This window comes from Balaenoptera acutorostrata, chromosome 6, assembly GCF_949987535.1.
Source record: "Balaenoptera acutorostrata chromosome 6, mBalAcu1.1, whole genome shotgun sequence".
NCBI classification, from domain to species: domain Eukaryota; kingdom Metazoa; phylum Chordata; class Mammalia; order Artiodactyla; family Balaenopteridae; genus Balaenoptera; species Balaenoptera acutorostrata.
This window is the reverse complement of record NC_080069.1, coordinates 60497668-60521374: the sequence shown is the minus strand read 5'-3', so window position 1 is coordinate 60521374 and position 23707 is coordinate 60497668. Positions and strand designations below refer to the sequence as shown.

General features: G+C 39.4%; 1 protein-coding gene across 7 annotated transcripts in view; it reads right to left on the bottom strand.

Annotated features, from left to right (window-relative positions):
- FREM1 (FRAS1 related extracellular matrix 1) overlaps nt 1–23707 on the bottom strand; it is a 226594-nt gene that overhangs the window by 29709 nt on the left and 173178 nt on the right. For all 7 annotated transcript variants that reach the window (XR_009008576.1, XM_057548002.1, XM_007176771.2 and 4 more), the window contains 8 exons: nt 16171–16300; nt 13538–13610; nt 7256–7405; nt 5547–5785; nt 4798–4845; nt 4361–4525; nt 4048–4176; nt 3498–3610 (listed from right to left, as the gene is read on the bottom strand). Coding sequence is in view for 6 of the 7 variants with exons in the window: in XM_057548002.1 (XP_057403985.1) it covers nt 3498–3610; nt 4048–4176; nt 4361–4525; nt 4798–4845; nt 5547–5785; nt 7256–7405; nt 13538–13610; nt 16171–16300 (1047 nt within the window). In the remaining variant the exon portion in view is untranslated. The remainder of the gene's footprint in view (nt 1–3497; nt 3611–4047; nt 4177–4360; nt 4526–4797; nt 4846–5546; nt 5786–7255; nt 7406–13537; nt 13611–16170; nt 16301–23707) is intronic.

The following is a 23707-nucleotide window of genomic DNA, read 5'->3' as shown; positions in this document are numbered from 1 at the left end:
ACTGTGTTCTTGGATTGGAAGAATCAATATTGTTAAAATGACCATACTACCCAGACAATCTACAGATTCAGTACAATCCCTATCAAATTACCAATGGTATCTTTCACAGAACTGGAACAAAAACAAAAACAAAATTAATTTGTATGGAAACAAAAAACACTCTGAATAGCCAAAACAATCTTGAGAAAGAAGAATGGAGCTCGAGGAATCACGCTCCCTAACTTCAGACTATATTGCAAAGCTATAGTAATCAAAAGACTATGATACTGGCACAAAAACAGACACATAGATCAATGCAACAGGATAGAAAGTGCAGAAATAAACCCATGCACTTATGGTCAGTTAATCTATGACAAATGAGACAAGAATATACAGTGGAGAAAAGACAGTCTCTTCAATAAGTGGTGCTGGGAAAATCAGATAGCTACCTGTAAAAGAATGAAATTAGAACATTCTGTAACACCATATACAAAAATAAACTCAAAATGGATTAAATATCTAAATGTAAGACCAGATACTATAAAACTCCTAGAGAAAAACATAGGCAGAACACTCTTTCACATAAATTGCAGCAATAGTTTTTTGGATCTGTCTCCTAGAATAATGGAAACAAAAGCAAAAATAAACAAATGGGACCTAATTAAACTTAAAAGCTTTTGCATGGTAAAGGAAACCATAAACAAAATGAAAAGACAACCTACAGAATGGGAGAAAATATTTGCAAATGATGCGACTGACAGGGATTAATTTCCAAAATATACAAAGAGCTTATACAGCTCAGTATCAAAAAAAGCCAAACAACCCAATTGAAAAATGGGCAGAAACCTAAATAGACATTTCTCCAAAGAAGACATACAGATGGCCAACAGGGACATGAAAAGATGCTCAAGATTGTTAATTATTAGAGAAATGCAAATCAAAACTACAATAAGGTATCACCTCGCACTGGTTAGAATGACCATCACCAAAAAGCTCACAAATAATAAATGCTGGAGAGGGTGGGGAAAAAAGGAACCCTCTTATACTGTTAGTGGAAATGTAAATTGGTGCAGCCACTATGGAGAACAGTATGGAGGTTCCTTAAAAAACTAAAAATAGAGTTACCATATAACCCAGCAATCCCACTCCTGGGCATATACCTGGAAAAGATGAAAACCCTAATGTGAAAAGATTCATGCACCACAGTGTTCATAGCAGCACTATTTATAATAGCAAAGACATGGAAGCATGTCTAAATGTGCATCAACAGATGAATGGATAAAGAAAAAACGCCATATATATATATATATATATATATATATATATATATATATATATATATATATATAATGGAATATTACTCAGTCATAAAAAGGAATGAAATAGTGCCATTTGTAGCCACATGGATGCAACTAGAGATTATCATACTAAGTGAAGTAAGACAGAGAAAGACAAATATCATATATCACTTATATACGGAATCTGAAAAAAAATGATACAAATGAACTTATTTACAAAACAGAAATAGACTCACAGACATAGAAAACAAACTCATGGTTACCAAAGGGGAAAAGAGGGGGGGAGGGATAAATCAGGAATTTGGGATTAACAGCTACACACTACTATATATAAAATTGATAAACAATAAGAACCTACTGTATAGCATAGGGAACTATATTCAATATTTTGTAATAACCTATAATGGGCAAGAATCTGAAAAAAAGAATATAAATATATATACATATATATGTGTAACTTGCTGTACACCTGAAACATTGTAAATCAACTATACTTCCATAAAAAATAAATAAATTTTTAAAATAATATTTCTATATTCTAAAGAAAAAAATTTATCAAAAAAAGAAAATTTGTCCATTTGCTTTTTGATGAAGAAAATACACAGAATTCCTATAAATCAATAACAAGAAGACAAATGACCCAAACTACTGTTATTAAAAAGGTTACTAATGAAATTCTTGTAAGTGCTTTTTTTTAAACATATATTATTATTCCTCTTGGGTAAATACCTAGGAGTAGAATTGCTAGGTCACAGGGCAGATGCATGTAACTTTGTAAGGAACTGCAAGACAGTTCTACAAAGAGGTTGTACCATTTTACAATTCCACCAACAATAAATGAGAATTTCATTTGCTCTACAACATAGTCTTTGTGATTTTAACTATTCTAGTGGGTGTGAAGTGGTATTTTATTGTGGTTTTAATTTGCATTTCTCTGACATCTAATGGTGGTGGGCACCTTTTCATGTGCTTATTGACCAACTGTCTCTCTTTACTTGTGAAATCTCTAAGTCAATTGCTTTTTTTTTTTTTAACATCTTTATTGGAGTATAATTGCTTTACCATGGTGTGTTAGTTTCTGCTTTATAACAAAGTGAATCAGTTATACATATACATATGTTCCTATATCTCTTCCCTCTTGGGTCTCCCTCCCTCCCACACTCCCTATCCCACCCCTCTAGGTGGTCACAAAGCACCGAGCTGATCTCCCTGTGTTATGCGGCTGCTTCCCACTAGCTATCGATTTTACATTTGGTAGTGTATATGCTATTTTTTTTAAATCTGGTTGTCTTTTTGTCATTGGTTTGTAGGAGATGTTTATATTTTCTGGATTTGAGACCTTTATCAGATACATGATTTGAGATGAGCTTTTCCCAAATGTGGTCTGCCCTTTCATTTTCTTAATAGTGTCTTTAGATGAACATAACTTTTAAAATTTGATGAAGTGCAAAATCTGACTGATATCCACCAGCGATTTATCTAGTCTCAATTTCTAGCCATGGAACATATTAGTCTAATTGCATTGCTTTGGATAATGTCCAGGGAGGCAAAAAGGAGGGTCAGGGATAGTTACATATGCATTTTTAAAGTCCGCCTCAGCTAGATAAATTTTGTTGTCATTATCTGACCACGAGTCACCTTTCATTGAGTGTTCTGTCATCCAATCACCCTTTGTCCAACTCGTCTGGTTGCATAAACATCAATGCCTCTTACATTGTTATAGGCCTGATGCTGTAAGACTTTTCATTGCTGTATATTTTCAAATCAGTGGGCAGGAATTACTACTTAATAAATATAGAATCTGCAACACTGCTGACTCAGAGAATCTCCTTCTGACTTTCTCCAAAAGTTTAAGATAGAGAGGCTAAAAAATAGAACTGTGATATGGGGATATATGTATACGTACAGCTGATTCATTTTGTTATACACCAGAAACTAACACAACATTGTAAAGCAATTATACTCCGATAAAGATGTTAAAAAAAAATAGAACTGTGGCAATGGCACAGTTTTATCATAAAAGAGCTAAGTCAAAATACATTATTAAGGTCAGCCCAAATCCATTCTGAACTACAGAACTCCCTCCAAGCTCCTAAAACAAAGCCAGGTAGATATCAGACACTCAACACTTGAATGAATGAAACAACATTACAGTTCCGTGAGAAAACAGAGAAACATCAGCAAAGAAACATCAATCAAATGTGAAACAGGGTTTCTTACTGTTCCCTGCAAGCTTGGGCGGCTATGATCCAGGTGCCCTTCTGCTCTGTGATCAAGGAGTGGCAGTAGCCTAAGTGATGGTGCCACCCAGCTGGGCATGATTTATCTTCCACCTGAAAAACAGTTGTCCATGTTCACATTATAATGGTCTTTACCATCTAGAGTCTGTTCTCAGCATAGAGAGTCCTATGAGTCCCCTAATGTGAGTAATTTTGTCACCAGAAAGGAGGTCAGCCCTAATCCCAATTCTCCACTTTGAGAAATGCAATGGCTTTTTGTGGAACACACTGGTAAAGTCAGCAGTGTTTTAATTTTACACTTTGACATTATGATAATTGAATAAAATAAGTAAACATCTTTTCAAATTGTATTGCTTAACTAACGTGTTTTGTGATTTTTAAAACACCAACTGGCCATCTTTTCCTCTTCACCTTCAAAGTGTAACAGAGCAGGTCGAGGTAGCAGGAGTGGACAAGGCACTCCCTCTCTCTCAGCTTATCATGGGACATGTTGCAAGTAAAGGTACTTGGCTGCTCGGCCTGTGTCCCACCTTGGTGTGAGGGCTCCAAGATTTCCAGGCAATTCCATTGCACTTATACAGCTTTTGGAGGCTTTCTTCAAAGTGGAAGAGTCCCTTTAATTCCAGTGTGCAGTTCTTTGGAAACGAGGGCAACCGGTCCTATGGCAAAGAAAGGTGATTTAGACTTGACTTGATGTAAGTTGATCACACTTGTACCTCTTTTAGGTCATCATTTGTTGAGTAGCATTTGTGTTGAGTCAACTATCCCCAAGCTTGAAGGCTGTTTTATGACCCAGAGCACAGCTTGTTGTAAAGTGAATAGGAAGTGAAGAGATTTTCATACCTGTTGGGGGAAGTGTGAGCCGGTTGTGGATTCCTCCTTATCTGCTTGAGGCAGTTCTGCCACTTTGATTGTCTTTTGCGGCTGACTAACAATGGATACTTTGGCCTTCCTTTTGTGAGTTGAGGAACTGTCCTCCTCCAGCTTCAGCGAAATCATTCCATGATACTTGAGGAAATCAACAAACAACAATAAAGAAAAAAGAAACACCAAGAGAGCAAACAAAAACATTTGTTGCAAAAATGAGCAATCCAAAAATTGGATCAAAACAAAAAGATAAAAGGTGTATTTTTTTTCTGACCACCCAAGCCTCTAAAACAAATTTCAAAACATGTTTTTAAGAGAAATACATAAATATAACAGTTATGAAAGGTAGTTTCACTAAATATTTTGTATCCATAAATACAAGAAATTTAGCAATTCTCTCAGACTATGCTTACATTGTAGATGATGTCTGTTCCATTTCTATAAACAGAGGATGGATGGACCTGAAATCAAGAAAGAACAAAATATGAAAAAAATTGACTTGAATAATAATTAGCAGTAGGGTAAAACCCTTCCAATAAGATATTTTTAATGACTGAAAATTTTTAAAACATATGTTTTTCTTAAGATTTTCCATTCCTAAATCATTGGACTTTTTATAAAATCACTGGACCTAATGGCACTTTATCAATGTTGACTCATCTATTCTTAGCCCCAGTTAGAGAGAAAAAACATCCTTATTTTCTTGATACATCTATAGTACACAGAGGTCTAAGAAAACACACACACACACACACACACACACACACACACCCATGAGTGTGTGCCTGGTTGGAATACTATGCTGATAAGGTCAAAGCCATTGTTTCCACACCCAAGTAGATCATTTAATCTCATTCTATTTCAGCATCACTGGTCATTCCCTATCCGTCTTGATCACAAAAGGAACCAAAGCAGAAATCATATGGATGAGTCAGAATATCTATCACCTCAGTCAGTACAATAAGTGAAGTAGGGCAGCATTATGATATTTGTATACAAAAGGCACTTCATGATGGTATAAGGAACCGTGAAAATCACCATGGCCCTCAGTCACTGTGAGAACCAGAACAGCTTCCACAGCGTTTCAGAATACTTATTAAGATCTTTTGATCCTTTCAGTATGCACTCCACACATCAAAACCAAAGAGGTCCCCATCCTTACTCTTTTGCCATTCCCTTGGGTCCTAAGCTTCATTCGAGAAAGATCTTCAGAATCAAAGTCCCGCAGGGTGTCTCCCCTGGCAACTGCTAGCTGCTTGGAAGATGGAAGGGGTCTTCTTTCCGGATGAAAGGAACCAGGAGTGGTGCGTGAGGAAGCCCCTGGGGAGGGCAGGCTCCAAATGCCCTTCTCCCATGCGTTGGGCATGTTTGCATCGAAGGCATATGTAGGATGGCACTGTCCTGGAGGCACACAAAATGGCAGGTCAGTTCACTTTACACAAACAGATAAGTGATCACATGGAGAAAGTCCCTGGAGCAGCTTGTCATTAAACTCAGACGGATGACTTTCCCACCAGATGTTGCCTTTCTGCCATTTGCCAGAAACCCCTTTACTCTTCATCAGTGTCCATGCAGAAAAGCTGTGCCCTTCTGCACATCTACAGGGTGACTATAAGTCATGAAATTGATTTCACGAACCACAGATGAAAATCACTGTCATGATTTTATAATCATCCCCTCTACTTGGGCAATAGCCTCCCTTCATATTATAGAACTCCTCCATATTATCGGGTTTACTCCCTGATCAAGTATCATTCCACAAACACTTTAAAGTGTTCATCCTTTCCCCAATCTCCTAGAGGTAGAAACTGGAATTGTTTGAAGATGTCAGTGAAATCAAGTAACAGTTATAAAAATGAGCATTTAACTGTTACAGAACAAAGATCCAGTAAATCTTAATGGAGCTCCTTTGATTAGAAATATTGCCAATTAGTATGAAAAAATTCTGAACCTAGCAGCCTCGTCTGGATACTTTGCACTTCATGCGTAAAGTGCGTATTTTATGTATTTATGTACTTAATGTGACCGGAAAATTCTACCGAAAAAGAAATGAGTTTAGTGAGGTAAGGTGGTGTGGGAGAGATGCTATGGGAAAGGAAAGAGGATAGTGTCTATTTTTATTATAGGATGAGAAAGAGGAGATAATAAATTTCAGGTAAGAAAAACATACAGCCTGTAGGGCATGACAGGTGTAAAAATAGGAGGGTGAGACCAAGCATAGTAACTGGACACTTGTCAACTGCTAAATAGACAAATAAGTAGGAGGTATTTGGCAGGAAACATGTCAGAGCACTGAAACTTTGGGCCGCTCTTTATTTTATTTAATTCACACGTTGTTCTTTAGCATATACTATCCAGGACCTATTTGGCTCTGCAATCCAAGGTTATTAATTAATATTCTCCAGCTGCTCCTGAATCCCCAAGCCAGCTGCCTCTTTCACATCTATTTTTCTCCAATTCCTTCCTCTCAGAATTTTCGGGGTCACACTACAGTGGGGACTCAGATTTTAGGCATCAAGAGCTCTCTTTAACAGAGGAAGATAATTACAGCCCTATAAACTCTGGGGGAAAATAATTGTCCATAGATTCTCACCAACATTGTTTCCCCCTTGGCGAGAACAACAAATGGGTGAGGAAAATAACAACGAAGCCCTGACTTGTTGCTTTTCTCAAACGGTCGTTCTTAGCAGGAGGAAAAACCACATGAAGCAGAAACCAGAATAAAGGGCCTACATCACGACTGAGGTTGCTTTCTTGACAAGGAATTCAGCATTTTGATTTGAAGGTGTTATCAAGCACACTGGCTGTTGAAAGCAAGCAGCTACAATGCCAGGACTGCTCCTGATTTCAAGATGAGGATCAAAAGAATACCTCCTTTTGAGTCCAAAATTTTCACTGCAGTTTTTGTCTTTGTGCCAAGAACCGCATTCACGGGGGAGTTCAGAATTACTTCAAAGACCTCATCAACTTCCTCTAATCCGTCATAGGTAATTGCTATATTCCACATCTTAGTTGACATTCCTACAAGAAGTAAACATTTTAATTACTCTTTAATTGCTATTTCAATCACCTAGGTGTCAGAGAAATATATTAATTAACATGTCTACAGCTAGACTGCAGTAGCCTGATTGAGCTATTGTACTGCTACCAACTCGCTGAAGTCGTGCTGTTCTCCTAAATAATATTAAAAGACCACATTTGTTCCTGGACAATGATGATTCCCTTTAAATGCAAACACTGTAACAAAAAAAAGCAAGCTGCATTAGGCAAGGGATGAACAAAAAATGGTGAGCAGTTGAGATCTAAGACAATTTTTTCCTGACCTGCCCCTTCTCTCCTTAAGAATAAACAAGTACTGCAGTCTTTAAATCTTAATAGTTTGAAAAACCTTAAGATGTTGATGCAGACAGTCAGAAGTGATTATTGGATGGTACTTCATGCTATTCACAGAAATGATTGATTTCTAACGACAGCTGCTTCCATCGGCTGCCCTACTTCCTGAGATCCTTCTAGCCCACAAATGCTTTTTCTGATGATGTAATACTCAGGAGTTTGATATCCTCCTACAGAGAATTTATAGGCTGAGGGGTTCTTGAAATAGACGGAGGCAATTTTTTTTTCTCTTTCTGTCTGCCTCTGTTCATGGAGTTACAATCAAGTTTGGTTCACAGTAACTTTGCAAACTTAATGCAAAACAGTTTTGATGTTACAAACATATCCCCAGCTATCCTGTCACCACTAAGACGGGACGCAAAGCAACCCCAGAAACACAAAATATTAAAGTTGGAAGAAACTTCTGAGATTGTCGAATCTTGACCAGTTTCCATGACGTGGATAGCAGGACATCCCCCATGGGTTTATTTAGAAGAAAGAGAGTTGGCAGGAAGGAAAGAAAGTACTGTTTAGTGAAGAAAGATGGCTCAGTTTTAAGGGGAAAAAGATAAACGTACGGTTTAACCTTTGAGGACTAAGTTTTGAAACTTTATTCTGTGTCATTTACTCATAGGCTATTTGAGTGCTCTTATTCCCATAAACCCATCTATATAAGCAGTTAAACATTTTTTTCTAGTCTTCTCATCTGACAATCGGATTCCTTTCTCCTTGCAGGTTGTTTTCTACAGGTTTATGCCTCTCAGTTGTGCTAGCTAGATGATGGCCTCCTTCTTGAAGGTATGTTGCTTATAGAGTTCATCATGGAATCAAAGTCTCATCAATCCCCAACAGAATCCAATGGAAAGAGGAAACCGTTCACTTATCCTACTCTTGCCTGCACTTAGAAAAATTAAGAGTCTTTGAAATAATTTTATTTAAAAAAAATAGGCTGACAGGTAATTTGTTAAGCTTTCAGTATCCACTGAGTTTTTTTTTTTAATGTTTTCAAGTCTCATCCATGTTGTAACATGTATTAGTCCTTCATTGATTTTTTTTTTTTTTTTTTGGCTGCGTTGGGTCTTTGTTGCGGCGTGCAGGCTTTCTCTGGTTGCGGTGAGCAGGGGCTGCTCTTCGTTGTGGTGCGTAGGCTTCTTATTGCGGTGGCTTCTCTTGTTGCGGAGCACGGGCTCTAGGCATGCGGGCTTCAGTAGTTGCGGCTCACAGGCTCTACAGCGCAGGCTCAGTAGTTGTGGTGCACGGGCTTAGCTGCTCCATGGCATGTGGGATCTTCCCAGACCAGGTTTTGAACCCGTGTCCCCTGCATTGGCAGGCGGATTCTTAACCACTGCGCCACCAGGGAAGTCCCTCCACTGAGTTCTTAAATCAATTACTTTCATAGTCTTTACAAAGAAAATTTGAAGCATTTAATATAAACTACATAACTCCCACCTCATGGCTGGATGAATCAGTCCATCAGAATATATATTTTGTATTGATTATGTGCTTGCCTTTGGTGGATGCTAGGGTGAATAGTAGAGGTGTAACATAAGGAAGCCCTGACATAAAGGAATTTAAAACCTTCTTGAAGAGACAAGATGTAAATACCAGAAAAGTCAATTATTCCAGGTTGTGTATAATTAGCTGCCAAAAGATACAGAATAGATGGTAAATACTACATGTATGTGGGCTCCAGAGTTGGAAGGACCTGGGAGGAAATGGGAAAACAACAGACGCAAAGTCAGTTAGATAGCAAAGCAGAGACCTTGATCAGGAGGGCTGAGCAGATTACCTGGCTGGAGTAGAGAGGTCATGCCAGGGAAGAGAGGTGGTAGGTAGCGCTGGCATTTTGTAGCCAGACTGCAGAGAGCCCTGGACACTAGGTGGTCAGACTCAGACTTTAAACTACAGGCAACAGGGAAGGCTCTTGAAAATGGATGTCTTAAAAACATGAACCTGAAAGTGTTATGTGGGAAGATTTAGGGGCCCAGGCAGAAAAGCAGAGAGGCTAGAAGTTGGGAATCCACGTAGGCAGCTGTTGTAATAAATTGGCATGAAGAGAAAAGAGACTTGACAATGAAGAAGGCATATGAATACCACTAAGGTTTTAATATTCAGAGAGCTGTTTTGACTCTCGAAGCCCATAAAGTTAAGCGTTATTCAAATAAAAATCCAATACAAAAAAATTTTTTTCCCAAGCCCCAACCATTTGCCTTCTTATTTTAAGAACTGTTTGATAAATTATAGTAGCCCTTCCCCCCACTGCCCCCACCCCCAAAAACCTTAAAGTTTCTGTAAAACCTTATGGAGTAGAAACAGATGGTTAGAGAAGATCTATTCCAAGTTTCATTTAAGTACTTTTGATTTGTTTGCCTGCATTTCAACTTTGTTTATATGTCTACCAGGTATGCACATAGGACCTCCTTTTTTAGGTTAATGAGATTAGAAATCAGAACTTTCTTAGTTTTTCTTTTTCCTTCCTCTCCAGCCTTCAAGGTGCAAAGTATTTGTGAAATCACAGTGATTATAAACAATTTCAGAAGGCATGAACTGGCCCCCTGTTCCCATGAAACAAAAGGTGCTGAAGAGGAGAGAGAGGTGTCAGGTTATGCAGACATAGCCCACTTTACAGAGTGAGTTAATTCCTGGATATTTTCCTGCAAAACAGATTTCACTATTGAAAGACATATTCTCAATGTTTTTTAGCAAATGCCACGTGAGAGAGCTGTTCTTTGGAAAACATTTTGACTCAGGCACAATGAAGTCTCAATTAAGAATGCAGCAAACCTTTGAAGAACACTTATTTTAAAGGAAAACAATCATTTTCTTAAGAATATTTGCACTTTGACTCAAGATTAGTCACAATAGCAGGAGGCAAAGTAGTCAGGGTTAGCTTTTGGTTTGGTACAAAGCTGCAAGGCAAGCTTACTTGAGTGTAGCTCACTAGACTGAAAGGTCCCTCAGTTTCTCTTCAGCTCTCTCCAAGAGCACTCAAACCTATGATTTTCCACTGTCTTTGATTTCTCACTCTCTCTTTCCTCACCAATCATGGAAGCTGCTGTTTTTAAAGAAATGAACAGATTGCTTTGGATGAAAGGGGTGGGAATGGGGATAAAGACACCAGATCTGAAAGAGGCAAGGATGAACAAGATGGGAGTAAATAAGTATTTGCAGGGCCTGTGGACACGGAGAATTCTAACATTCTCTAAAGGAAGACATCAGCTTATGAAACAGTTTCTGGCTAATAAGTTCCAAAGCAATGAACAACCAAGTGTTGTTTCTTTTTCATTTATAAGCTATATTTATTTATTTTCTTAAAATGTCTAAATAGGGACTTCCCTGGTGGTCCAGTGGTTAAGACTTTGCACTTCCATCGCAGGGGGCACAGGTTCAATCCTTGGGTTGGGGAATTAAGATCCCGCATGCCGCACGGCGTGGCCAAAAAGAAAGTCTAAATAATCTCTAAAATTATGACTATTTAGACCCTCAGAAGTCTTTAGTATCTACTGGAAGCAGCATGTAAACTCTTCAAAGCAAATGGACATTCCCTCACCCAGTGGGACTTGCATGAGTTAGCTTCCAGGAGCTCCTCCAGTGTGATATCTTCTAGTTCCTATCAATCCAAACAGAGAACCTGGTGGGCTGCTCAAAATCCACCAAAAGCCAAAATCACTCCTGATCTTGTGACAAACAGACCTCAGATAATGAAGATGATATATGACAAGGACTCTTGCCTCGTGAAAAGAGGAAAGGCTGGACCTGCCTTAACATGAAGTACATAAAGAGCACAGAGCCAATGCATCAAATCCTTTCATCTTAGGGTTGATCAGAACCAGAGCCTGCAGCAACCCGAGGGTAAACTTCAAATACATAACAGGAATAGCTCTTCTCAGCAAGGGTGGTCAGTCTGAGGAACAAGATTATGCAAGTCAGAAACTTACATATCACAGGAAGGAGGCCAATAACAATATCGGGATTGTTGCATGTCAAATGTAAGGCTCTCTGTTATAGGTTGAGTCATGTCACTCAAAAATCCCTGTGTTTAAGTCCTAACTCTCAGTACCTCAGAATGTGACCTTATTTGGAAATAAGGGCATTACAGATGTAATTCAGATGGAGTCATACTAGAGTAGAGTGGACCCCTAGTCTATTATGACTGGTGTCAGTATACAAAGGGGAAATTTGGACACAGACACACACAAGGAGAACATCCTATGGAGATAAAGGCAGAGATCGGGTGATGCAGCAGAAGCCAAGGAAGGCCAGAGATTCCAGCAAAGCACCAGAGCATGGAAGAGAGGCATGGAAGAGATTCCCTCTCAGCCCTTAGAAGGAATCAACCCTGCCCACATCATGATCTTGAACTTCTAGCGTCCAGAACTATTAGAAAAATAATTCTTGTTTTTAAGCTACCAGGTTTGTGATACTTTATTAGGGTAGCCCCAGCAAACTAATACAGTCACTAAACGTCGTACAACTTGTGGTGAACTGCAGAAAGGCATTTCTTTTCTATGTTTAATTTTTTTTTTTTTTTTTTGTTGCGTTGGGTCTTAGTTGCGGCAGGTGGGCTCCTTAGTTGCGGCATGCGGGCTCCTTAGTTGTGGCATGTGAACTCTTAGTCACGGCGTGCATGTAGGATCTAGGTCCCCAACAAGGGATCGAATCCAGGCCCCCCACATTGGGAGCGTGGAGTACTAACCACTGCGCCACCAGGGAAGTCTCCTCTACTCTTAATATTAAAAGGAGTGGTAATGGTATTTGGAGTGGTAATGGTATTCAGGCCATTTTGTTTTGTCTTTGCCCAAAACTTCATGTGTCGGTGGCAGACAATGGCTAAAGTCTTGATTGGATGGCCTGTTCTCAGAATGCAGAACACCCCCTCTGCAGGGGAGCAGAAAGCCACACACCCTGCTGCTTCTCAAGGCCTTTTCCTTTTGTCCCTGGACAGGTGATCGACGTCCATTCCATACCAGAGGGAAAGAGAGACAATCATGCAGTGCAGTGAGGGAGAGCTACTGGTCCCCATCTACAGAAACCAGGGAAAGGGGGCATGGCTCCCGCCTTGGTGCTTTAGGCACAGTTAGCTGAATGTATGTCTGTCCTGCAGTTTAAGTCCCCTGCTTCTGCTACCAACTCCCCTAGGAAGTCTTCCAGGATTTTCCTTAGCCAGAACAATGGCACAATCCTTGGGGTCACAATGTGCTCTATTAGTGAGTTGTTTTCATGTCTGTATTTCTCACAGGATAGAACATCCTTGAGAACAGGCCCCATGCCTTTGTATTCCCTTTTGCACCTAGAAAAAATTTTCCAAACGCTTAAAACAAAACAGGTGTTATCTAATTAAATAATAATTTCCCCTGGAATCTGTTCATGTCAGCCTATTCCAAGAGAGATAGTTTAGAAACGACCCTTTAGGAATCCATATGACTATAACATTCAAAAAATTTCCATCAAAATATGAGGCTAATTACATTATTTCAGCTTTGTGTCAGACCTCTGAATAATTTTTTTAATGGCATTTTTTCTGGATTTTTGGATGTTTGCTTTAATATTCCATATATTTTATTTGTTATGATCTCTCTTCTCATTTTAAATAAATACTCACTAGTAATAACATAAAATATGAGGGGCAAAACCTCAAGTCCAAACTCATCTCTCTGGGAGTGGGGTGATCTTGTCCCTGAGGAGTTTCTAGTTGGCTGAAGTTGCATAATAGTCTGTCTTTTGCACAATCTCCAGACTTTCTTACAAAAACATGAAACAAAGTGTAGATGCAAAACGTACCTGGGTCAAACTGAATCAGCTTAGATGGAGTCATAGTGAAATCCTTTCCAACTGTAGCTGACACTTGGTTGACCTTAAGAGGGAAAAAAAAAAATCTTTTTTTTAATAAAAATAAATATTCTGTAATAGAAAAACATCTAGTCTAATCTCATACTAGACTAAACTCATGCTCTCCAATCTGTTTTTAACATTAAGTGTTTTTTTATTATAATACATCATTTTTGACCCATCTTCCTTAAAGTTAACTTTTTCCTAGACTAATATCAATGGAAGTAAACATAAAACTTTATTTTTATTTTTTTCTTCTCCTTTATAAATGATTCAGTTATTGGAGAAAGTAATGTGAATTTTAAACAGTACATTTCTCTTTGTTACAAATATCATTTTATTTCATGGGCTTCCCTCTACCCCAACCAGGTCCTAAAATAATGCCTTGGAGGAAAGGGAGAAGGGCAGTGAAGAGAAGGAAAAGCGGGTACTCCTGACAACCGGGGTGCTGATCTGTCAGCCAGCTTGGAGGTATCCTGCGAGCTCAGGGCACTGAAAGCCTTTAGACCAGATGAACTAAAACAAGTCTGGTCCATTTTCGCATCTGGATGAAACCATTCCTCTTCACAGACATGAATGAGGGCTCTGTGGGGATGACAGTCCTGGGGATCAGCCACAAAAAGGCCATCCACACCGAGAACCAAGGGCTTCAGAAGCTCCTTCAAGTAAGTTGGAAAAAAAAAAGAAAATTGGTCCAGTCTAAAGAGACAGTTGGCTGACCACATTTTCCCGTCCCCCAGGGCTGAAGAACAAAGGTGATTTAAGGGCTCTGACATCTCGTGCCCCTAACTTCCCCCAGAGGAGCCTAAATATGTGTGAAGAACACATATTTAGTTTGAAATATGGTTGAAAAGGAGTTTGAAAAAGAAGCTTCAGCTGGTTTGAAAAAGAGGTCCTTGAATGAGATGTTCAGGAAAGTGAGTAACTCTATTCCTTCACTTTCTTACAAAGGGATGAAGGGCACAAGTAAAAACTTACAAATTCCTATTTCTTTGGCCTCAGACATTATCTGAGTTTCTAACCAAAGGCCCTAACATCTGCCAGTGGTCTGCAGTGGAAACATTTTGCTCAAGAAGAGTACTGCCTTCTAAGCTCCCATTTGTTCTTTCTCCACAATGCCAAGGCTCCTCCCGAACAACCTTTCACTGTGGAAAGGCAGCCCATTGCACACCTGTACCCATCATATGCTGGGAGTTACATTTCCCCATGTGGTTCTTGCACATGCAATTACCTAGTATTTACCACCACTGAGCTTACAGAATCCTATGTGGGAAAAGGAATGGGCTGAGTCAAGGTGGCTGCAGAAATCAGTCCGGGGCAGGTGTGTGATTCAAACCACGGCAAACAACGTAGGGTAAAAGTGCTTTCTTCTCCTTCCTCCCAGCCAAGCAGCCAATAAGCTCCAGTCTAAAGCAGCAGGCTGTGCTGTAAGCAGAGTGGTCCCTGAAGGACTCGGGCTGTTTGCGAAAGGCCTGCAGACTCAGCTGGCAGCTTCACTGTGTGCACTCAGCTTAAGCAGACAAAAGGTTCCGTCACACTACGTCTGTTGTTTCTACCTGGCAAGATGAATGGTTCTGTGGCCTCAAACTCCAGACTAGAGCATATGGTGCTTTTTATGGAGGACCAGAAGAATATTAGAAAAACATCCAAGCGGGTTCTTTCTTTTTCCATAAACAATCTACTGGGAAAGTAGAGGGGATACCCAGTTATCTGATGATTTAATAAAAATAAAACACCCCAGATCAGGGAAAAAGACCCTATGCCCACTAGAAAGATAAATACTGAGTCTGGATATAGTAGAATTTATGTGCACAAGGTTGTGAGGGTGATTTGAACTTATTATTGTAATTGAGACTTAGCTGAGATGGCATTTTTCCCCAGAAGCTAGTATCACTGCTTTTTTCCTTAGATTGAGCAGGGGAGTCTTTCAGGCTCATTCACCAGCATTCGTAGGTATAGGATTTTCATGCTCTCATCCACTTGAAGTGCAATTTTTATAGTGACTCCTAAAATAATCTTTCAATTCTAGAAGCCACAGGGTGTGCTCCACGGCCCATGGCAGTGTAAAGAAATAGCAGGTGACTAGTCCAAAAATAATTATTGAAAATTCCTTATATTTCAGGGTGCCTGTATTGATACATGGTCTCTTAATTTTGCGTGACCTGGGTGAAGCTTAAGATAGGTGTGTTCCCTGATTTTTTCACCCACTGAGACCACAGGAAATGGTCCTGGTGCATACTAAGAGAAAGCCACTTGGGGACTTACATTTGCCTACAACTTTCCTTTCCAAAGCAGAGTTTGGCCCAAGTTCACTAGGTTGGATAGATCTCCCTTGTGAAATCAAACTTCAAGAGTTAAAGACCAGATTTAAAAACTAAAAATGGGTTAGAAATATCCTATCTAGGAGCTAATGCACCTGGATAAATGATGGAAGGACAAGGAGGTTTTGTACTTAGACTCTCGGGAATAGTGCAACACTTGTGCAGTTTGAAATTTCCTTAGTTACTCTGAATTTTTTGAAGGAAATAATCAGAGGCCCCAACCAGCAACCGAGGTTTTAGCTTGAAAGTTGACAGAGTTGTTACCTTTACACTCACAAAGGCCGAGTCCATGGAATATCCCTTTCTGGTAATTTCCAAGGGCAATATGCCCACATTCTCACAGACCTCATATTCAGTCTGTGACCACTCGATACGAGACCACTTCAGTTCCAAGCTACGCATGTAAGGAAAAGAAGAAAGAAAATCATGAGAAATGCATAATGGATGCCTGAGGGGCTCCTCTGCTGGGTAGGAGGCTGAACCACTGGTTCACACTGGGAGACAGAAGTGGTTCATCAACCTACACCAATGCTACAAGCTCCTTACACATGTTTGGGACATTTTAGCTCACAAAGAACTTTTACTATCACTGTCTCATTTATTGCTCTCAACAATGCTGTGATGTAGAGCACAGATTAGAATTCCATTTTACAAACGCAGAAATAAGGTTAAAAGTCTATCAGAGGTCCTACAATTATTAGTGATAGAAAAGGGACTCCTACTTGCATGTTCAGAAGGGAAAGGAGCAGGTGTTAAGTTCAAGGAGAAGTTCATTCTTGGAAAGGACATTGATATGAAATCTTCTCTCTTATCTTTTGGCCTCCTTCATCGATACAACAAGATCATTTCCAGGCACAGGTCCTCTCTGAACTTGGGTTCAGTTTAATAACAAGATATCTTAGAGGGTGGGCCTAGGAGTTAGAATGTGCATGTGTTTTAAAGCATTATCTGTCCCTTCCTCTGTGCGTATAAAAGGGCTACGCTAATATGTACCTTGGATGCAGCTATACAACTGAATAAACTTGCTAAATAGAGGGTGGTCTTTTTTTCCGCACTATATTTAGTAAGCCCGACATTTGATGGAAACTGACTTCTTTAATCCTCATGGCATGGAGAGGGACTTTTTTTTTTCTTTTCTTCAGAAAAGAACACCAAGCTTAGAGAGGTTAAATAACTACCTCGAAGGCCAAAAGCTATGACAAAGCTAACAGACAGCAGAGATGGAATCCCCAGTATAAATCTGAAACCAAATGTCCTATTCCTTCTCTACCATTCTTCTTCCCAACTGAAGTTCTTCATGACTCTTGCAGTCTGAGCTCAAGCAGGGGACTACAATTTTATCTTTACCCTGAAGTGTTTCCCTTTCTGAGGTGAGAAAACTTGAAATGTTTCACCTGAACATTTCTCTTCATATATGTTCTTACATTCTTTACCTCCTGTAACCTTTCAGCAATAAAGACATGAGCAATCTTCACTATGATCATTTAACCCACTTCCGTTGCTTGTGTCTTATTCATTTCCCTTTCATTCTCCATTCACAAAACCCAGTGGTTGCCTTACTGTATTCCCAAACTTCACTGTATTCCCAAACTTTCACTTAGATTCAGGCTCTTTCCTCTAGACTTCTAAAGTTACTTTACAATTTTCTTTTCCTTTCAGAGCTAGAAATTCTGGGTGCTGCTATGTAGAGCATAGAATTCACAAATTTCACAGGGCTCCCCAGACTTTCCTGTAGATCATTCATATTAGAGAGTAAGTTTATCCTCTAATAATCACTGTATGTCCTTGTACCAGTCATGTGTCACAGTCACATCCTATAGATTAAGTTCACGAGTGAAACAAACTCAATAGCACTGTCTCCTACTCCACCAACCCTGGGCCAGTGGGACAAGCGCAGTGTGGGAGTGTGGAATGAATCTGTATGAATGTTTATTCAATCAATACATATGAAATTTATTATTATTGGCATGCTGGGCTTCACAAAATTTTGACATGAAAATAGGATCCTTACATTCAATAGTATTCAAAGACCCCTCATGGGTCTTTGATGCAACTGATTTCAAATCTGGCAGACAGATCAAGAAATAAAGAAATAAGTGACTATGCTTAAAGAATCACAAGATAACAAGCAACAAGGATGTTATAAATGCTAATAGAAATAACACATTGCAAAGAGTTCCTAAAGGATCCAGATAAATGAGAAAGGAAAACAAAATCAGCAAGAGGGATTGGGGGAAAAGACAGAAAGATAAAAGAGGAGGAAAGGGGAACAATGGGAAGGAGTGAAATAGATACACGGGATGGATTTCAGCTAAGTCTCAGTAAGGTTCAAATGAGTTTCAATGTTCAACCTTCTAAGAATCCATTCACTGCTAATGCTAACCATGACCAGCAAAACTTCATCATGTCACTCTGCAGGTCCAGGTGACCCCAAGGCCTGAAGTGAAATGTGATTTGATTGCTGATCTAGATCCATAAGGGGGCCATGCAGAGTGTTGTTCAGCTTCAAAGCATTAAGGGTCTTGGTGTTTGGGAAAGTGCATGCATAACCCTGATACACCATTAGAATGCTTCATAATGCTTAGAGGTTAAGATTGTCATTACACAATGTTCTACTTTATTTTCTTAAAACTACTCCCTACAAATAATAAAGATCTATTGAAAAGCCATGAAATTTAAGCCGGGCTATATATTTTCCAGAAAAATACTTAAGTCACGAAGCACTTGCATACCTAGAGGATATGTGTGACACATGTTTTGAATGTGTTTTTTGTTTTCTGCAGTATTGTATTTAAGAAGATCTTTCTACACTGAGACTGCGGTTGCTAAAACTCTACACAAACACCTGAAAGAAAAGTAAGAGATGTAGCCAATCACTTGGGAATTCTCCCTGAAAGAAGCCACACAGACGTATGCTTGGTATCATGTAGGTAACCAGGTGCAGGACCCCATGAGAGAAATGTGGGAAGCTCTGGATTGGCAGGTGTCATGCAGACAAGAGTTGGTTCAAATCTTCACATTTTAATGATCCCTCCTTTCTATGATCACAAAGCAAAGCTCACTCTAAAGTCAGAAATTAAGTTTACAGATACACTTTCTGTGAAGCCCACAAGGCAATCATTTCAAGTCACTTAGCAGGACATGAGAACTCCTTAAGGCCCTAGGTCACGGCTTCTCAACCTTGACACTATCGACATCTGGGACCAGATGATTCTTTGTGGTGGGAGGCTGTCCTGTGCATTGCAAGAAGTTTAGCAGCATCCCTGGCCTTGAACTCATGAGATCCACCAGATTTAGCCACACCACTCCCCTCTGGTTACAACAATCAAAACTGTTTCCAGACCTTTCCAAATGTCCCTCATGGGGAAAGTCATCCCCAGGGGAGAAACCTTCCCTAAGTGATTGTGGGGACTCAAAACAATAGAACATTTTATTTAATGTATAAGCCAAATTTTGGTCCCCAACATCTATCATGAATGAAAGACCCAGGATGGAGGAGTAGAAATTAAATGGGATGGGACTTCTGGTCCCTCTCTAACTCTAAGTCAAGCACGAGAAAATCTGTTTAATCACTCAATTTAAAATCGCAATCCGTCCCCAAAATCCAGTGTCTGTGATCCCCCTTAATCTGACCAACTTTCATTTTCCAAAGTACGTATCGTGTATACCATACTATTTAATTTACTTAGGTACCAAGGAACTTAGCTAAGTACTTAGGTACTTAGCTCCGAGTAAACAGGGGTCTTTGGTTCACTGATGTATCACCAAATCCCTTCTAGAGTGACTGAGAGCTCAATAAATATTTGTTAAAGGAAATAACGAACCTTGTTTAGCTTCCTGTTGGAAAAGCTAAGTTGCCCACTGAAACTTTTCTCCTCCCCAGCCCTATTAACATATTCCACACAGTCTGAAAAAAAACGCTAGACTAGATGATCCTCACATGTTTTTTCTAGCCCTGACTTACTCTGGATTCTTTAGCTCCTATTGGACTAGAGAGAAAGGTGGCATTGGTAAAAGAGCATTCTATCATAAAGCACGATTTCTTGTTTTCTAAGGCCTGTGCATGCTTCTCAACATTAGACAATGTCTAGAGACAGCTTTGTTTTTCACAATGGGAGGAGGGTGATACTGGTTATTTAGTGGGTAGAGGCCAGGGACACTGCTAAGCATCCTTCAATGTACAGGACACCCAACTCCCCCTCCACCACTGCCCCACAGCAAAGAACTGTCTGGACCAAGTAGTCAATAGTGTTGAAGTAGAGTCAAAAATATATACTTTCTGATATTTTCTTTTGTGGCTACTTGGTTCATTTATATGAAGGAACAATGGACCAAAAGCACCAGTTGGGATTAAAACTCTACTTTGGGATATGGGACATTAATCCAGGTTAACAAGAGTGTATAAAAAAGGTACTTGGCTTCTCTATGCCTCAGTTTCCTCATTTCCCAAAGTGCAATAATAATGAGTCTGTACTTCAAAGAGGTTAAATGAACGTTAATGAATATTCATTAAGTACTCCGAGCTTCTCAGTGAAAGGTTTTATAGTAGCTAAAATTGTGATTAAATTATTCTTATAACTAGATCTTCACTTATAATCAAGTGGCACATGACTTAAGAAAATCGAAATGGTAAAAAATATTTTTCCAAGTGTTCAATCTAAGACATCAATTCAAAGAGGATGCTATTAAGCTCAATAAAAATGCTATGAACACCTGCGTTTTCATTTTTGTCTTTCTCTCATGATAATGGGGAAACAGTGTTTAGACAGGAAGCAGCACAGCTAGTACCCCAAACAAGTGCTTTGGAGTCAGACACATCTCACAACCACTTATTAGTGTGTGATTATGGTCAGTTAGTCTCTCTGGACCTCAGTTTTCATTATCTTTAAAATGAGGGGAATTATATTCACATCAAATGATGCAAATTAAAATCTGTTAATATGTATAAAGCACCTGTACACAGTGGGTGCTTAATAAGGGCTATTTCCCTTCCCTTCCTCTGTGGTTTCTTAGATCTAGTCTGGAGATAAATACTTCAACTTCTGGCTTACTGGTAACATGAAAGCCGAACCTAACTAAGAGTTTCAAACTCTTCCCCTACAATGTGTTTCATAAAAGCTGCTAAAGCATTGCCAAGTTCGCCTGGTAGAAATTCCTTTTCTTTTTTGATTTCTTTTGCTCTTCTCTTTTAAGGCCAAGGATGAATAACAGAACAGCTAGAATGAGGGTAGCCAAAGGGAGGAGAAGAATCAAAGTGCTTAGAATCATGAAGCAGCTGGAGAAGCAGCCACTGAGTTATGCAGAACTTCAGCAAGGGTCAACTTTTCTTTTGAAGTTCACCTTTTTGCAGTGGGCACAAGAAAGAGGTCAACCCTGAATGCATGTTAAGAAACTGGCTTGGTCGGAAGTCAGCTATATTCTGTGGTCTGCAGAGGTGTTTTTGATGAATGATGTGGTCCTGTGTAACTGAGTTTGGGTGGTATGCAGACCATCTTGAGATTCACATCCGACTAGAGAACAGTCGTGAGCGTATGAGTGAATCACGCCAAGGCGTGAGCCGATAAGATGAGCACTCACATTGAGGTCAGGGTGCACTGTGGCCTCTGCCATTCATTCACTTAGTGACTTCTGGCCAATTACTTAAATGCCTTGAGCCTGATTTTCTTATCACACTCAGAGAATTGTGTTTTGTAGATTAAATTGGACAACATACGTAAAAGCGCCTAGCACAGTGCCTGAAATTTTGGCACTTAACCAAATCTAAATCTTGATGCAAATTTCCATGGATTTCAGTGTTCTAAAATAACTTCTATTTACAATAAAATGTCTCCCAAATGTATCCCATGAAAAACTTGTTTCATGAGCTATTCTGGGGCAGGGTGGTCTTGGTTCTATAGTCAAATCAGGTTGAGATATGTTGCATACTATACCCCTCTCTCGAAGATTCCCAGTGCACACAAGCAACTTCGTGACTCTGGCATTTGATGCATTAAGCAGCACGCAAGCTAGCTAGCAATAACTTGATTACATTAAGATTTGCAAACACCATTTCTAATGGAATATCTATTGACCCTTCAGGAATGATATTCTATAGAAATACTGCCATAGCAAAAACTTACTAGCGATCAAGATTCTGGGACAACTCCCACTGAACATGGGTCCTTCTTTTCTTTAAAGAGCTTCCATTTTGCTCCAGATTGCACCCACCTGTCTCTTCAGCTGTGTTATAGAAGGTCCCACCTCTTTAAACATGCAGAATATTAATCTATTAATCTATTAATCTACAAAGTTCTACAGCATTTAGCTGATTGATTAACAAGCATATGGATTATTCACTTTGTGAATCAACGCAGAGTCAATTTCTAACTAGAGATGGGCTTGAGCTGGCCACCAAATGTCTCTGGGATCCTTCTTCAGTCAATTGTTGCCCCCATGTGAATGAACAACAATAGTAATCACCACCACAGGTCACATTTGTTAATGACTTTAAGTACAGAAGATGCTTACATATGTTTTACCTCATTTGTTCCACTGAAGAAATTGTAGTACTGTCCCCACTTTACAGATGAGATAACTAAGATAAGTAAGCCTTGACCCAGGTCAGTGGGAGAGCCAAAGCTCAAACCCTGTTCTTTGGCTCTCAGTCCAGTGGTTTATTGTGTATTATCTATCCCATAACCCCCAGTGCCTCAGCCATGGAGTACACACTCATATTGAAATGTAAATGTAATTTACATTTAAGGTCTTGAGGAGTAAGTATTTCCCCTTTCTTGCTGCTTTGGTGGCCAAAGACTGGAGAGAAAGAAGGGAGCTGAGTCTATTGCTTCTTTTCCTATAGGCCGTTTCTGCACACTCATTAAAAGTGGGCAAAAAGTCCTTTAGTGCAGTGAGGAAAACAATGGACAATGGTTTTCAAGAACCATACTTTCTGGGCCTACATCTTAGCTCCTTCACTAACTAGGTGTATGAGCTTGGAAAAGTCACTTCCTATCTCCTTGCCTCAGACTCCTCACCTGTAAATTCTGGATTATGATAGTACCTAACTTAAAGGTGGTTTTGACGATTAAACGAAGAGCAATGAACTAGAGCAGAAACCTATATTGTAAATGCCTGTGATTTATAATGTACGTGTAAGTAGCTTCCTGCTGGCTGTCATGGGAAGACAGACCACTATTCACAACATTTGTTTCCTGCTGGGAAAAAAAAGTTCTTCTTGTTGCAAAAAACATCTACTTACAAATGAGGTTAGGGCCAACTATATCCTTCAAAATTTATAAAGATAAGCGCTGAGTAGTTTCCACCTCCCCCCACCCACTCTAGAGGAGACAACTTAATATATGTCAGATCAAATCAAAGTTATTTGGGATTAACCATCAGTAGGCATATTTTACATTATATTCCACTGGTTCCAATCATTACAAGCTGAATTAGAAACAACTTCAGCATAAGTACCTGAAAAAAGGTATCCAGTACAAGTAGGAGCCTATTTTAAAAGCCTCAAGTAAGGTCATAAATTCTGTGATTCTGCAATAAATTTGAGGATTATTTAAGATCATAAATCATCTTCAAAAACAATGCCCTTAGTAATAATGAGGACTGAAAAGGGTATGTAGGCGAAGCAGTATCAATCTAGCTCTATTTTGGGAAAAAAAATTCTCTGGCACCTATGCTGTGTTCTCATGTGGAAGAACAGCAGTCAGCATTTGATGAGTAGCAAGTCTGATCAATATTCTTAGGTTTTTTAGTTGAACTATTAAAAAGCAAGTGAAATCAATTTATTAATACTCTTGGAGCAGGATTT